A 15,917-nucleotide genomic window follows, 5' to 3' on the forward strand; every position below is an offset into this window, starting at 1 on the left:
CAAATGCATCTAAATTATTTAGCTAATTAGACAGTATAAAAGCTGTTTGTGTTCTGTATATGAGATGAGCAACTTCTGAACTGGAAACAGATCAATAACAACAATGTGTAACAGAGTGGAAGTAGCACCAGCTAGCTAACTAACGTTGGTTACAGTAGCAAGCTAGCCGTTAGCTGGCTAAGCATATTTCATCCTGGATAGCATCATTTGCACATATGAAAAACACACACTTAAAAGTAGCTTGGTGCAAAGAGTAAGTACAATGTAATTATTTCAACGTGTTGAAAACATTATGGAAAAAAGCTAGCTAACGAACGGCACTGTACATTTAGCTACAACACCGCATAACATTGGAAAAAACAGTGTTCCCACTCACTTGAGTTTTCCGCCATTAAGCGTTTGCGACGGTCGTCATTTTGTAGTTTCCAACACCAACATATACGGTATCCCGCCCCCCACTGGCCCGGAGTGCGAATGGATGCTTTTTGATGACTGACTGCCATTATGTAATATTACTTTTTCTCACATTATCTGTTAGCTATAGGGGAACACATTATGCAATATGTGAAGTAAATCAACATGCTTTCATTGTGTTTTGGTGATCAAGTGATGCTTTCAATTTTGTAGAAAACGCAACAAACGTCAGTGGCGTGTTTGGCGGCGCAGAGCTGCCGGATGTCTGGACTACTCTTCCCACAAATCCTTGCGGGCCTATCACTTGACGTAATATTTATGCGACGTGAGGATTTTCTGCTGAATGCCAGAAGGACAAATCTAAACTTTAGCCTGGGTTGAAAGAACGAAACACCATGTCGGATTGTCAAGTACGTTCCTTTAAATATATGATGATAAATGTATGTTTTGTTGCTGGCTTACATTGTGTGTTGCCATCAACGTTGTGCGGTGTTTGGGGCCTCCCGAGTGGCGCAGCGGTCTAAGGTACTGCATCTCAGTGCGAGAGGCGTCACTACAGACCCCGGTTCGATCTCGGGCTGTATCACAACCGACCGTGACCGGGAATCCAATAGGACATAGCACAATTGGGCCAGCGTCTCCCGCGTTATGGGAGGGGTTGGCTCGGGTAGGCCTTCATTGTAAATAATAATTTGTTTAACTGGCTTGCCTAGTTAAATAAAGGTTACATGAAATTAAAATGTTGCTAACTAACCCCTACGGCTAGTTAGCCAACGACGTGCCTACCTCGATCATTGAGTTTTGGTACACAAGTACATTCACTTCCAATGGAACGCTGCGTTTGCCTTGCAGTATAACATTGTCGGGCTGATCAAGGCGTTGCCTATCGTTAAACTATTAATGCAATCCATGCTTTGATTTGTGTAGCGACCAGCTACATGAAATGGTGGTTGAATAATTAGATAGAAGTTCATTGAACATGAGTGAGTGATAGAACATTGAGTTGGATGGTTATCCTAGATAACTTTGCTTGTCTTCCATTTCAGCAGCTGGATCAACTTTACTGAACCGTTATTCAACTAAGGTAGTTATGGCATTGTTCTGTATGACTGTTTTACACATTCAACATGCACCAAGTATTACACTAGTCGCGTTAATGTCATCCATTGTTGAGAATAAAATGTAACTTTTCTGATCACATCAATAATGATTGGTTTTAGCTATGTTGTTGAATAAAACATGTGAATACAAAAACGCTCATTGGAACCAAGTGTCTAATGTTGTTTTGCTACAGAGGGTGGACTAGGCAGCAACAGTAAGAAGATGCAGCATCTCTTTAACCAGAGAGCCTTGTGGCAATCAGCTGCCCTGCGATCCATGCTTCTGGGCCCAGTTACCTTGCAGCCGTCCACCATCTTGGGTCCACGGATGGCCTCCTACTTCCTCAGGAACGCTTGCCTCATCCCTAGCCCACGCTGGGTGAGCACATCAGGAGCAGTGTGGACCACAGCACCCCGTAAGTCCACCACGGAAGAGGGCCATAGCCAGGCTGACCCAGGCCAGGAGGATATCCTGGGGGACCGGTCCATTGGGCTGGTCCAGAGGTTCAGGAGGACTCTAAAGCAGTATGGGAAGGTCATGATTCCCCTTCACCTCATCACCTCCTCCATGTGGTTCGGGACGTTTTACTATGCTGCCATGCAGTAAGTTTTATTTCATCTTTATCTATGTAGGAAAGTTCCAATGTCTCTTTTGCAAGGGAGCTCTGTATCACAAAAATGCAGCATGAAATACAAAGTACATAATAAGGAACGAGTTATTAATTACAAACAGTTCTTTGCTACGCTGCCATGCAGAAAGTTACGAGTAATAAAGTTGTACAGCAATATCAAAATATTACTTAGCAAAGTGAAATGAGAAGAAGGGACAAACCCATAAACATTCATGTACAATGTGAGATGTTTTTCTGAGGCTGTTTCTCCTCTCCATATGGGCATTAGTGATAATGGGCTTTTCTCCATCCCCGGTCAACCTGAGGTTACTGGCTGACACAGGCACCACTGAGTCTCATTTAGATAGACAACCCTGATTGTTTAATCAGAATAGTGTACGTCTGGCCTGCTTTATTTAGGCTCAGGCGGGCTCAGTGATGGTCATTATTTTAGTTGTTGACACTTGACTGACTTGATGTCATAGAAAATTAACCATATTAAATGAACCATTTAGGGGTATAAATGTGGTTCCGTTTCTGGAGTATGTTGGATTCCCGGAGAAGCTTGTTAAGCTGTTGGAGCATTCCCAGAGTGGCTATGCACTGACTGCGTATGCCATGTACAAGGTAAGAATGCTCATCTCATTGCATGTTGGACTATGACAGTTCTTTTGAGTGTTGGTCCTGAGCTAAATCACCACATTCATCTTAACACATCACAATGTCCATGTTGTTTATTGTCAGATTGCCACCCCAGCCAGGTACACCGTGACATTAGGGGGGACGTCCCTCTCGATCAGGTACCTCCGTAAACATGGCCACATGACCACCCCACCGCCTGTTAAGGAGTATCTGCAGGACAAGATGGAGGAGACCAGGGAACGCCTCTCTGAGAAGATGGAAGAGACCAAGGACAGGTTCTCTGAGAAGATGGAAGAGACCAGAGATCGTCTGTCAGGGAGGATTGGGGATAACAAGGACAAGTTGGCAGAGAAACTCCAAGAGACCAAAGACAAAGTGTCTTTCAGAAAGAAGCCGGAGTAGATATCATGGTAATTCCTGGATATGATTAAATATATGTTTATATGGCCACTATAGCCCTTAAAAAGGATGGGTGGACACATCGCCCTAAACTGACTTAATCAGACACCACATACTCATAACATCAAAGCATCTCTTCTCACCTCCACATCTGCTTGACTGCAAAGGGTGCTGCACCTGCTTAAATAGCAAAGGTTACAATGGATCTGGTAAGGAGAAAAATAGTTATATGGAGTTAAATGTAGAAAAATACATACCGGTATGTTGAAAAATAGGTGCTATATTTTCTGGGAAATATTTGGATGAAGGAGTGATTCCAGAAGAACATGGTGTGTGTGGTAGAGGAGTGGGCTTTGAATTGTTTCACTGCAGAAGTAGACTATTAAACACTTAAGGTCCCCAGTCTGTCACAACCACAATATTCACACTGGCTCCTGTTACAAGAAGGTTGTTGTTTTTACAATGTTATATAGAGAAATGTATCTGAAATATTAAAAAATACTTGTCCTCCATTGGCTTGCCAACTAAAACAGAACTATTCACAGTGAGATGTGCTACACGGTTTTCTAGGTTTGATTTCAGCTGAAATACTGAAATATAACGGTGTTATTGTTGGTGACATTTGGAGTAGGAAGCCTTAATGTCAAACTGACATTTTCTTTTGCTTTAACACCACCATTAACATCAACACCATTAACAACACCATTAACACCCCCATTTACAACACCATTTACAACACCATTCAAATCAAATATTATTTGTCACACGCTTCTTTAACAGATGTAGACTAACAGTGAAATGCTTACTTACAGGCCCTTCCCAACAATGCAGAGAGAAACAATAACAAGGAATAAATATGCAATCAGTAACGATAACATGGTTATATACACGGGGTACCAGTACTGAGTCAATGATAACATGGTTATATACACGGGGTACCAGTACTGAGTCAATGATAACATGGCTATATACACGGGGTACCAGTACTGAGTCAATGATAACATGGTTATATACACGGGGTACCAGTACTGAGTCAATGATAACATGGTTATATACACGGGGTACCAGTACTGAGTCAATGATAACATGGTTATATACAAGGGGTACCAGTACTGAGTCAATGATAACATGGCTATATACACGGGGTACCAGTACTGAGTCAATGATAACATGGCTATATACACGGGGTACCAGTACTGAGTCAATGATAACATGGTTATATACAAGGGGTACCAGTACTGAGTCAATGATAACATGGCTATATACACGGGGTACCAGTACTGAGTCAATGATAACATGGCTATATACACGGGGTACCAGTACTGAGTCAATGATAACATGGCTATATACACGGGGTACCAGTACTGAGTCAATGATAACATGGCTATATACACGGGGTACCAGTACTGAGTCAATGATAACATGGTTATATACACGGGGTACCAGTACTGAGTCAATGATAACATGGTTATATACAAGGGGTACCAGTACTGAGTCAATGATAACATGGCTATATACACGGGGTACCAGTACTGAGTCAATGATAACATGGCTATATACACGGGGTACCAGTACTGAGTCAATGATAACATGGTTATATACAAGGGGTACCAGTACTGAGTCAATGATAACATGGCTATATACACGGGGTACCAGTACTGAGTCAATGATAACATGGCTATATACACGGGGTACCAGTACTGAGTCAATGATAACATGGCTATATACACGGGGTACCAGTACTGAGTCAATGATAACATGGTTATATACACGGGGTACCAGTACTGAGTCAATGATAACATGGTTATATACACGGGGTACCAGTACTGAGTCAATGATAACATGGTTATATACAAGGGGTACCAGTACTGAGTCAATGATAACATGGCTATATACACGGGGTACCAGTACTGAGTCAATGATAACATGGCTATATACACGGGGTACCAGTACTGAGTCAATGATAACATGGCTATATACAAGGGGTACCAGTACTGAGTCAATGATAACATGGCTATATACACGGGGTACCAGTACTGAGTCAATGATAACATGGTTATATACACGGGGTACCAGTACTGAGTCAATGATAACATGGTTATATACACGGGGTACCAGTACTGAGTCAATGATAACATGGTTATATACACGGGGTACCAGTACTGAGTCAATGATAACATGGCTATATACACGGGGTACCAGTACTGAGTCAATGATAACATGGCTATATACACGGGGGTACCAGTACTGAGTCAATGATAACATGGTTATATACACGGGGTACCAGTACTGAGTCAATGATAACATGGCTATATACACGGGGTACCAGTACTGAGTCAATGATAACATGGCTATATACACGGGGTACCAGTACTGAGTCAATGATAACATGGTTATATACACGGGGTACCAGTACTGAGTCAATGATAACATGGCTATATACACGGGGGTACCAGTACTGAGTCAATGATAACATGGCTATATACACGGGGTACCAGTACTGAGTCAATGATAACATGGTTATATACACGGGGTACCAGTACTGAGTCAATGATAACATGGCTATATACACGGGGTACCAGTACTGAGTCAATGATAACATGGCTATATACACGGGGTACCAGTACTGAGTCAATGATAACATGGCTATATACACGGGGTACCAGTACTGAGTCAATGATAACATGGCTATATACAAGGGGTACCAGTACTGAGTCAATGATAACATGGCTATATACACGGGGTACCAGTACTGAGTCAATGATAACATGGCTATATACACGGGGTACCAGTACTGAGTCAATGATAACATGGCTATATACACGGGGGTACCAGTACTGAGTCAATGATAACATGGCTATATACACGGGGTACCAGTACTGAGTCAATGATAACATGGCTATATACAAGGGGTACCAGTACTGAGTCAATGATAACATGGCTATATACAAGGGGTACCAGTACTGAGTCAATGATAACATGGCTATATACACGGGGTACCAGTACTGAGTCAATGATAACATGGTTATATACACGGGGTAACCAGTACTGAGTCAATGATAACATGGCTATATACACGGGGTACCAGTACTGAGTCAATGATAACATGGTTATATACACGGGGTACCAGTACTGAGTCAATGATAACATGGCTATATACACGGGGTACCAGTACTGAGTCAATGATAACATGGCTATATACACGGGGTACCAGTACTGAGTCAATGATAACATGGCTATATACACGGGGTACCAGTACTGAGTCAATGATAACATGGCTATATACACGGGGTACCAGTACTGAGTCGATGTGCAAGGGTACGAGGTAATTGAGGTAGATATGTACATATGGGTAGGGATAAAGTGACTAGGCATCAGGATAGATAATAACCAGTAACAGCAGCGTATGTGATGAGTCAAGAGTTAGTGCAAAAAGGATAAACACATGTGAAGTGTTGGTTCCATGTTTCATGAGCTGAAATCCCATAAATGTTCTATATGCACAAAAAGCTGATTTCTCTCAAATATTGTGCACAAATATGTTTACATCCCTTTTAGTTTGCATTTCTCCTTTGTCAAGATAATCCATCCACCTGACAGGTGTGGCATATCAAGAAGCTGATTAATTAAACAGCATGAGCCTTACACAGGTGCACCTTGTGCTGGGGACAATAAAATGCCACTCTAAAATGTAAGGATCTGTGCACAATTCCTGGAAGCTGAAAATGTCCTAGTTCTTTCAAGGCCTGCATACTAACCTGACATGTCATCCATTGAGCATGTGTGGGATGCTCTGGATCGACGTGTACAACAGCTTGTTCCAGTTCCCGCCAATATCCAGCAACTTTGCACAGCCACTGAAGAGGAGTGGGACAACATTCCACAGGCCACAATCAACAGCCTGATCAACTCTATGTGAAGGAGATGTGTTACGCTGTAGGAGACAAATGGTGGTCACACCAGATATTGACTGGTTTTCTGATCCACACCCCTACCTCCTTTTAATGTATCTGTGACCAACAGATTCATATCTGTATTCCCAGTCATGTGAAATCCATTAGGGCCTAATGAATTTATTTCAATTGGCTGATTTCCTTATATGAACTAACTCAGTAAAACCTTTGAAATTGTTGAATGTTGCATTTATAACGACATGTCACTGACTTTGAGTAAAGCCAGAGTTTCTATGTATGCGGATGACTCAACACGTCAGCTACTACAGCAACTGACATGACTGCAACACTCAACAAAGAGCCGCAGTTAGTTTCAGAGTGGGGGGGGGGGCAAGGAATAAGTTAGTCCTAAATACTTCTGAAACTAAAAGCACTGAACCTCAACTAAATCTTGTAATAAATAATGTGGATATTGAGCAAGTTGAGATGACTAAACTGCTTGGAGTAACACTAGATCGTAAACTGTCATGGTCAAAACATATTGATGCAGTAGTAGGTAAGATGGGGAGAAGTCTGTCTATAATAAAGCGCTGCTCTGCCTTCTTAACAACACTATCAACAAGGCAGGTCCTACAGGCCCTAGTTTTGTCACACCTTGACTACTGTTCAGTCGTGTGGTCAGGTGCCACAAAAAAGGACTTCGGAATATTGCAATTGGCTCAGAACAGGGCAGCACAGCTGGCCCTTGGATGTACACAGAGAGCTAATATTAATAATATGCATGTCAATCTCTCCTGGCTCAATGTGGAGGAGAGATTAACTTCATCACTACTTGTGTTTGAGAGGTAATGACATGTTGAATACACCGAGCGGTCTGTCTAAAGTACTGGCACACAGCTCAGACAGCCATGCATACCACACAAGACATGCCACCAGAGGTCTCTTCACAGTCCCCATGTCCAGAACAGACTATGGGAGGCACACAGTACTACACAGAGCCATGACAACATGGAACTCTATTCCACAGTACTACATAGAACCATGACTACATGGAACTCTATTCCACATCAAGTAACTGACACAAGCTGTAAAATTAGATTTAAAAAACAGATTAAAAAAATCACCTTATGGAACAGCATGCAAACACACGATAACATACGCACTATACATACACATGGATTTAGTACTGCAGATATGTGGTAGTGGTGGAGTAGGGGCCTGAGGGCACACAGTGTGTTGTGAAATCTGTGAATGTATTGTAATATTTTTAAAATTGTATAAACTGCCTTAATTTTGCTGGACCCCGGGAAGAGGCAGCTAGTTTGGATCCATAATAAATACAAATATGTTTGTTCAGTATGGATATTTAAGTAGTTAACTAATAGCTACCCGGACTAACTATGTAGCAGTCTTCTGGCTTGTGGGTAGAAGCTGTTCAGGGTCCTGTTGGTTCCAGACTTGGTGCATCGGTACTACTTGCTGTGCGGTAGCAGAGAGAACGGTCTGTCTATTTATTAGTTCCACATAATTCATTGTTGTATCTGAGGATCTACAATAGATACTGCACATATATATTCAACCACAAGGGTGTACTAATGAGCTATGTGAGATAAAAAATAATATATCCTAATTGAGAACGACTGAAATGATATTATTTCAGTGTAGATAAGGGAAGGGCAGGTTAAAATAAAAACATGACAGCCAGACAAGGCAGTGTATGAATCAAATACATTTGCATATGAATGGTGTGGAAATTAGCTGACTTCGTGATCTGTAAGGTAAGTACACCTGCATTGCTTGCTGTTTGGGGTTTTAGGCTGGGTTTCTGTACAGCACTTCGAGATATTAGCTGATGTACGAAGGGCTATATAAAATAAACTTGATTTGATTTGAAGTAACATTAATGTGTCAAGCAGATTTCTTTGCAACGTTTAAGACATGGATTTCATGTTGTAATGTTAACAAGTTATCCAAAAGTAGTTAGAAGTAAGGTGTTAATTTGATTAGCTAAACAAAACTTGTTTAAACAGCGAAATTGTCGTAGAAATCAGCCTTTTTTGCATTGTGGGGATGAAAAGAACAGCATTTAGGCTGTAATGAGCTCCAAAATTCAAGTCATTAGGTCATTACACCATTGATATAGCAACGGAACGCTCATAGTTTATCGAATTCCATTGTGATGCGGGGGGGGGGGGGGGGGGCGGGACTTTTTGGGGTGAGGGGCATTATTTGGCACGACCATAGTTGAATAAATAAATAAATCATAAATCATAGTCTGGCTGTGTGTTGACAGGTGTGGAAGGTACACTGTATATACAAAAGGACTTGGTTGGTTGTGAGTGTTACTGATGATTTTTATGCTCCTGTTCTGTGAGCTTGTGTGGCCTACTTCGCGGCTGAGCAATTGTTTCTCCTAGACATTTCTACAGAGTCACAGTGTGGTGGTGGAGTCTACAGAGTCACAGTGTGGTGGTGGAGTCTACAGAGTCATAGTGCAGTCACAGTGTGGTGGTGGAGTCTACAGAGTCATAGTACAGTCACAGTGTGGTGGTGGAGTCTACAGAGTCACAGTGTGGTGGTGGAGTCTACAGAGTCATAGTGTGGTGGTGGAGTCTACAGAGTCATAGTACAGTCACAGTGTGGTGGTGGAGTCTACAGAGTCACAGTGTGGTGGTGGAGTCTACAGAGTCACAGTGTGGTGGTGGAGTCTACAGAGTCACAGTGCAGTCACAGTGTGGTGGTGGAGTCTACAGAGTCACAGTGCAGTCACAGTGTGGTGGTGGAGTCTACAGAGTCATAGTGCAGTCACAGTGTGGTGGTGGAGTCTACAGAGTCACAGGGTGGTGGTGGAGTCTACAGAGTCACAGTGTGGTGGTGGAGTCTACAGAGTCACAGTGTGGTGATGGAGTCTACAGAGTCATAGTGCAGTCACAGTGTGGTGGTGGAGTCTACAGAGTCACAGTGTGGTGGTGGAGTCTACAGAGTCACAGTGTGGTGGAGTCTACAGAGTCACAGTGTGGTGGTGGAGTCTACAAGTCACAGTGTGGTGGTGGAGTCTACAGAGTCACAGTGTGGTGGTGAGTCTACAGAGTCACAGTGTGGGTGGTGGAGTAACAGAGTCACAGGGTGGTGGTGGAGTCTACAGAGTCATAGTGTGGTGGTGGAGTCTACAGAGTCACAGTGTGGTGGTGGAGTCTACAGAGTCACAGTGTGGTGGTGGAGTCTACAGAGTCACAGTGTGGTGGTGGAGTCTACAGAGCATAGTGCCAGTCACAGTTGTGGTGGTGGAGTCTACAGAGTCACAGTGTGGTGGTGGAGTTACAGAGTATAGTGTGGTGGTGGAGTCTCAGAGTCACAGTGTGGTGATGGAGTTCTACAGATATAGTGCAGTCACAGTGTGGTGGTGGAGTCTACAGAGTCACAGTGTGGTGGTGGAGTCTACAGAGTCATAGTGTGGTGGTGGAGTCTACAGAGTCACAGTGTGGTGATGGAGTCTACAGAGTCATAGTGCAGTCACAGTGTGGTGGTGGAGTCTACAGAGTCATAGTGCAGTCACAGTGTGGTGGTGGAGTCTACAGAGTCACAGTGTGGTGGTGGAGTCTACAGAGTCACAGTGTGGTGGTGGAGTCTCTACATGAGTCATAGTGTGGTGGTGGGATAGTCTACAGAGTCACAGTGTGGTGGTGGAGTCTTTACAGAATCATAGTGTGGTGGTGGAGTCTACAGAGTCACAGTGTGGTGGTGGAGTCTTTACAGAATCATAGTGTGGTGGTGGAGTCTACAGAGTCATAGTGCAGTCACAGTGTGGTGGTGGAGTCTACAGAGTCACAGTGTGGTGGTGGAGTCTACAGAGTCATAGTGTGGTGGTGGAGTCTACAGAGTCATAGTGCAGTCACAGTGTGGTGGTGGAGTCTACAGAGTCACAGTGTGGTGGTGGAGTCTACAGAGTCATAGTGTGGTGGTGGAGTCTACAGAGTCATAGTGTGGTGGTGGAGTCTACAGAGTCACAGTGTGGTGGTGGAGTCTACAGAGTCATAGTGTGGTGGTGGAGTCTACAGAGTCATAGTGCAGTCACAGTGTGGTGGTGGAGTCTACAGAGTCACGGTGTGGTGGTGGAGTCTACAGAGTCACAGTGTGGTGGTGGAGTCTACAGAGTCACAGTGTGGTGGTGGAGTCTACAGAGTCACAGTGTGGTGGTGGAGTCTACAGAGTCATAGTGTGGTGGTGGAGTCTACAGAGTCATAGTGAGGTCACAGTGTGGTGGTGGAGTCTACAGAGTCATAGTACAGTCACAGTGTGGTGGTGGAGTCTACAGAGTCATAGTACAGTCACAGTGTGGTGGTGGAGTCTACAGAGTCATAGGTGGGGTTGGTCTACAGTCACGTGTGTGGTGGAGTCTACAGAGTCACAGTGTGGTGGTGGAGTCTACAGAGTCACAGTGTGGTGGTGGAGTCTACAGAGTCACAGGGTGGTGGTGGAGTCTACAGAGTCACGGGTGGTGGTGAGTCTACAGAATCACAGTGTGGTGGTGGTCACAGATCATAGGTGTTGGATGGGCGTCTACAGAGTCATAGTGTGGTGGTGGAGTTACAGAGTCATAGTGTGGTGGTGGAGTCTACAGAGTCATAGTGCAGTCAGTGTGGTGGTGGAGTCTACAGAGTCATAGTGTGGTGGTGGAGCTACAGAGTCATAGTGAGGTCACATGGTGGTGGTGGTCTACAGAGCACGTGTGGTGGTGGAGTCTACAGGATCATAGTGCAGTCACAGTGTGGTGGTGGAGTCTACAGAGTCACAGTGTGGTGGTGGAGTCTACAGAGGTCACAGTGTGGTGTTGGAGTCTACACGAGTCACAGTGTGGTGGTGGAGTCCTACAGAGTCACAGTGTGGTGGTGGAGTCTACAGAGTCATAGTGAGGTCACAGTGTGGTGGTGGAGTCTACAGAGTCACAGTGTGGTGGTGGAGTCTACAGAGTCACAGGGTGGTGGTGGAGTCTACAGAGTCATAGTGTGGTGGTGGAGTCTACAGAGTCACAGTGTGGTGGTGGAGTCTACAGAGTCACAGTGTGGTGGTGGAGTCTACAGGAGTCTAGTGTGGTGGTGGAGTCGACAGAGTCACAGTGTGGTGGTGGAGTCGACAGAGTCACAGTGTGGTGGTGGAGTCTACAGAGTCATAGTGAGGTCACAGTGTGGTGGTGGAGTCGACAGAGTCACAGTGTGGTGGTGGAGTCTACAGAGTCACAGGGTGGTGGTGGAGTCTACAGAGTCACGTGTGGTGGTGGAGTCTACAGAGTCACAGTGTGGTGGTGGAGTCTAAGTCCAGTGTGGTGATGGAGTCTACGAGTAGTCACAGTGTTGGTGGTGGAGTCTACAGAGTCACAGTGCAGTCACAGTGTTGTGGTGGAGTCTTACAGAGTCACAGTGCAGTCACATGTGTGGTGGTGGCAGTCTACAGAGTCACAGTACAGTCACAGTGTGTTGGTGGAGTCTACAGAGTCACAGTGTGGTGGTGGAGTCTACAGAGTCCGTGTGGTGGTGGGTCTACAGAGTCACAGTGTGGTGGTGGAGTCTACAGAGTCACAGTGTGGTGGTGGAGTCTACAGAGTCACAGTGTGGTGGTGGAGTCTACAGAGTCACAGTGTGGTGGTGGAGTCTACAGAGTCACAGTGTGGTGGTGGAGTCTACAGAGTCATAGTGTGGTGGTGGAGTCTACAGAGTCACAGTGTGGTGGTGGAGTCTACAGAGTCATAGTGTGGTGGTGGAGTCTTACAGAGTCATAGTGCAGTCACCAGTGTGGTGTGAGTCTACAGAGTCATAGTGCAGTCACAGTGTGGTGGTGGAGTCTACAGAGTCATAGTCCAGTCACAGTGTGGTGGTGGAGTCTACAGAGTCATAGTCCAGTCATAGTCCGGTGGTGGAGTCTTTACAGAATCAGTGAATACCGAGTGTTTCTGAGTTTGTCAATATTACACAGGTAAGCTAACGGTTCCAGAAACCAGGAACGGAGACAGGCTCTATAGACCTCTATGTATGAGTGACTGTCTAACGGTTCCAGAAACCAGGAACGGAGAAAGGCTCTATAGACCTCTATGTATGAGTGACTGTCTAACGGTTCCAGAAACCAGGAACGGAGACAGGCTCTATAGACCTCTATGTATGAGTGACTGTCTAACGGTTCCAGAAACCAGGAACGGAGACAGGCTCTATAGACCTCTATGTATGAGTGACTGTCTAACGGTTCCAGAAACCAGGAACGGAGACAGGCTCTATAGACCTCTATGTATGAGTGACTGTCTAACGGTTCCAGAAACCAGGAACGGAGAAAGGCTCTATAGACCTCTATGAGTGACTGTCTAACGGTTCCAGAAACCAGGAACGGAGACAGGCTCTATAGACCTCTATGTATGAGTGACTGTCTAACGGTTCCAGAAACCAGGAACGGAGACAGGCTCTATAGACCTCTATGTATGAGTGACTGTCAACGGTCCAGAAACCAGGAACGGAGACAGGCTCTATAGACCTCTATGTATGAGTGACTGTCTAACGGTTCCAGAAACCAGGAACGGAGAACAGGCTCTATAGACCTCTATGTATGAGTGACTGTCTAACGGTTCCAGAAACCAGGAACGGAGACAGCTCTATAGACCTCTATGTAGAGTGACTGTCTAACGGTTCCAGAAACCAGGAACGGAGACAGGCTCTATAGACCTCTATGATGAGTGACTGTCTAACGGTTCCAGAAACCAGGAACGGAGACAGGCTCTATAGACCTCTATGTATGAGTGACTGTCTAACGGTTCCAGAAACCAGGAAAGGAGACAGGCTCTATAGACCTCTATGTATGAGTGACTGTCTAACGGTTCCAGAAACCAGGAACGGAGACAGGCTCTATAGACCTCTATGTATGAGTGGACTGTCTAACGGTTCCAGAGAAACCAGCGAACGGAGACAGGCTCTATAGACCTCTATGTATGAGTGACTGTCTAACGGTTCCAGAAACCAGGAACGGAGACAGGCTCTATAGACCTCTATGTATGAGTGACTGTCTAACGGTTCCAGAAACCAGGAACGGAGACAGGCTCTATAGACCTCTATGTATGAGTGACTGTCTAACGGTTCCAGAAACCAGGAACGGAGACAGGCTCTATAGACCTCTATGTATGAGTGACTGTCTAACGGTTCCAGAAACCAGGAACGGAGACAGGCTCTATAGACCTCTATGTATGAGTGACTGTCTAACGGTTCCAGAAACCAGGAACGGAGACAGGCTCTATAGACCTCTATGTATGAGTGACTGTCTAACGGTTCCAGAAACCAGGAACGGAGACAGGCTCTATAGACCTCTATGTATGAGTGACTGTCTAACGGTTCCAGAAACCAGGAACGGAGACAGGCTCTATAGACCTCTATGTATGAGTGACTGTCTAACGGTTCCAGAAACCAGGAACGGAGACAGGCTCTATAGACCTCTATGTATGAGTGACTGTCTAACGGTTCCAGAAACCAGGAACGGAGACAGGCTCTATAGACCTCTATGTATGAGTGACTGTCTAACGGTTCCAGAAACCAGGAACGGAGACAGGCTCTATAGACCTCTATGTATGAGTGACTGTCTAACGGTTCCAGAAACCAGGAACGGAGACAGGCTCTATAGACCTCTATGTATGAGTGACTGTCTAACGGTTCCAGAAACCAGGAACGGAGACAGGCTCTATAGACCTCTATGTATGAGTGACTGTCTAACGGTTCCAGAAACCAGGAACGGAGACAGGCTCTATAGACCTCTATGTATGAGTGACTGTCTAACGGTTCCAGAAACCAGGAACGGAGACAGGCTCTATAGACCTCTATGTATGAGTGACTGTCTAACGGTTCCAGAAACCAGGAACGGAGACAGGCTCTATAGACCTCTATGTATGAGTGACTGTCTAACGGTTCCAGAAACCAGGAACGGAGACAGGCTCTATAGACCTCTATGTATGAGTGACTGTCTAACGGTTCCAGAAACCAGGAACGGAGACAGGCTCTATAGACCTCTATGTATGAGTGACTGTCTAACGGTTCCAGAAACCAGGAACGGAGACAGGCTCTATAGACCTCTATGTATGAGTGACTGTCTAACGGTTCCAGAAACCAGGAACGGAGACAGGCTCTATAGACCTCTATGTATGAGTGACTGTCTAACGGTTCCAGAAACCAGGAACGGAGACAGGCTCTATAGACCTCTATGTATGAGTGACTGTCTAACGGTTCCAGAAACCAGGAACGGAGACAGGCTCTATAGACCTCTATGTATGAGTGACTGTCTAACGGTTCCAGAAACCAGGAACGGAGACAGGCTCTATAGACCTCTATGTATGAGTGACTGTCTAACGGTTCCAGAAACCAGGAACGGAGACAGGCTCTATAGACCTCTATGTATGAGTGACTGTCTAACGGTTCCAGAAACCAGGAACGGAGACAGGCTCTATAGACCTCTATGTATGAGTGACTGTCTAACGGTTCCAGAAACCAGGAACGGAGACAGGCTCTATAGACCTCTATGTATGAGTGACTGTCTAACGGTTCCAGAAACCAGGAACGGAGACAGGCTCTATAGACCTCTATGTATGAGTGACTGTCTAACGGTTCCAGAAACCAGGAACGGAGACAGGCTCTATAGACCTCTATGTATGAGTGACTGTCTAACGGTTCCAGAAACCAGGAACGGAGACAGGCTCTATAGACCTCTATGTATGAGTGACTGTCTAACGGTTCCAGAAACCAGGAACGGAGACAGGCTCTATAGACCTCTATGTATGAGTGACTGTCTAACGGTTCCAGAAACCAGGAACGGAGACAGGCTCTATAGACCTCTATGTA

At 45.0% G+C, this 15,917-nt stretch overlaps 2 protein-coding genes across 3 annotated transcripts in view; both read right to left on the minus strand.

Moving 5' to 3' along the window:
- rnmt (RNA (guanine-7-) methyltransferase) overlaps window positions 1-414 on the minus strand; it is a 36,645-nt gene extending 36,231 nt beyond the window's left edge. Inside the window, exon 1 of the mRNA XM_038972254.1 lies at window positions 377-414. The gene's annotated coding sequence lies outside the window, so the exon portion shown is untranslated. The remainder of the gene's footprint in view (window positions 1-376) is intronic.
- A 1,378-nt stretch (window positions 415-1,792) lies between these two features.
- seh1l (SEH1-like (S. cerevisiae)) overlaps window positions 1,793-15,917 on the minus strand; it is a 51,825-nt gene continuing 37,700 nt past the window's right edge. For both annotated transcript variants that reach the window (XM_038971508.1, XM_038971510.1), the window contains exons 9-10: window positions 3,310-3,372; window positions 1,793-3,047 (exon numbers count right to left, since the gene is read on the minus strand). In XM_038971508.1, coding sequence (XP_038827436.1) covers window positions 2,967-3,047; window positions 3,310-3,372 — 144 coding nt within the window. In that variant the 3' untranslated portion in view covers window positions 1,793-2,966. The remainder of the gene's footprint in view (window positions 3,048-3,309; window positions 3,373-15,917) is intronic.

This window comes from Salvelinus namaycush, chromosome 32, assembly GCF_016432855.1.
Source record: "Salvelinus namaycush isolate Seneca chromosome 32, SaNama_1.0, whole genome shotgun sequence".
In the NCBI taxonomy this organism is placed as follows: domain Eukaryota; kingdom Metazoa; phylum Chordata; class Actinopteri; order Salmoniformes; family Salmonidae; genus Salvelinus; species Salvelinus namaycush.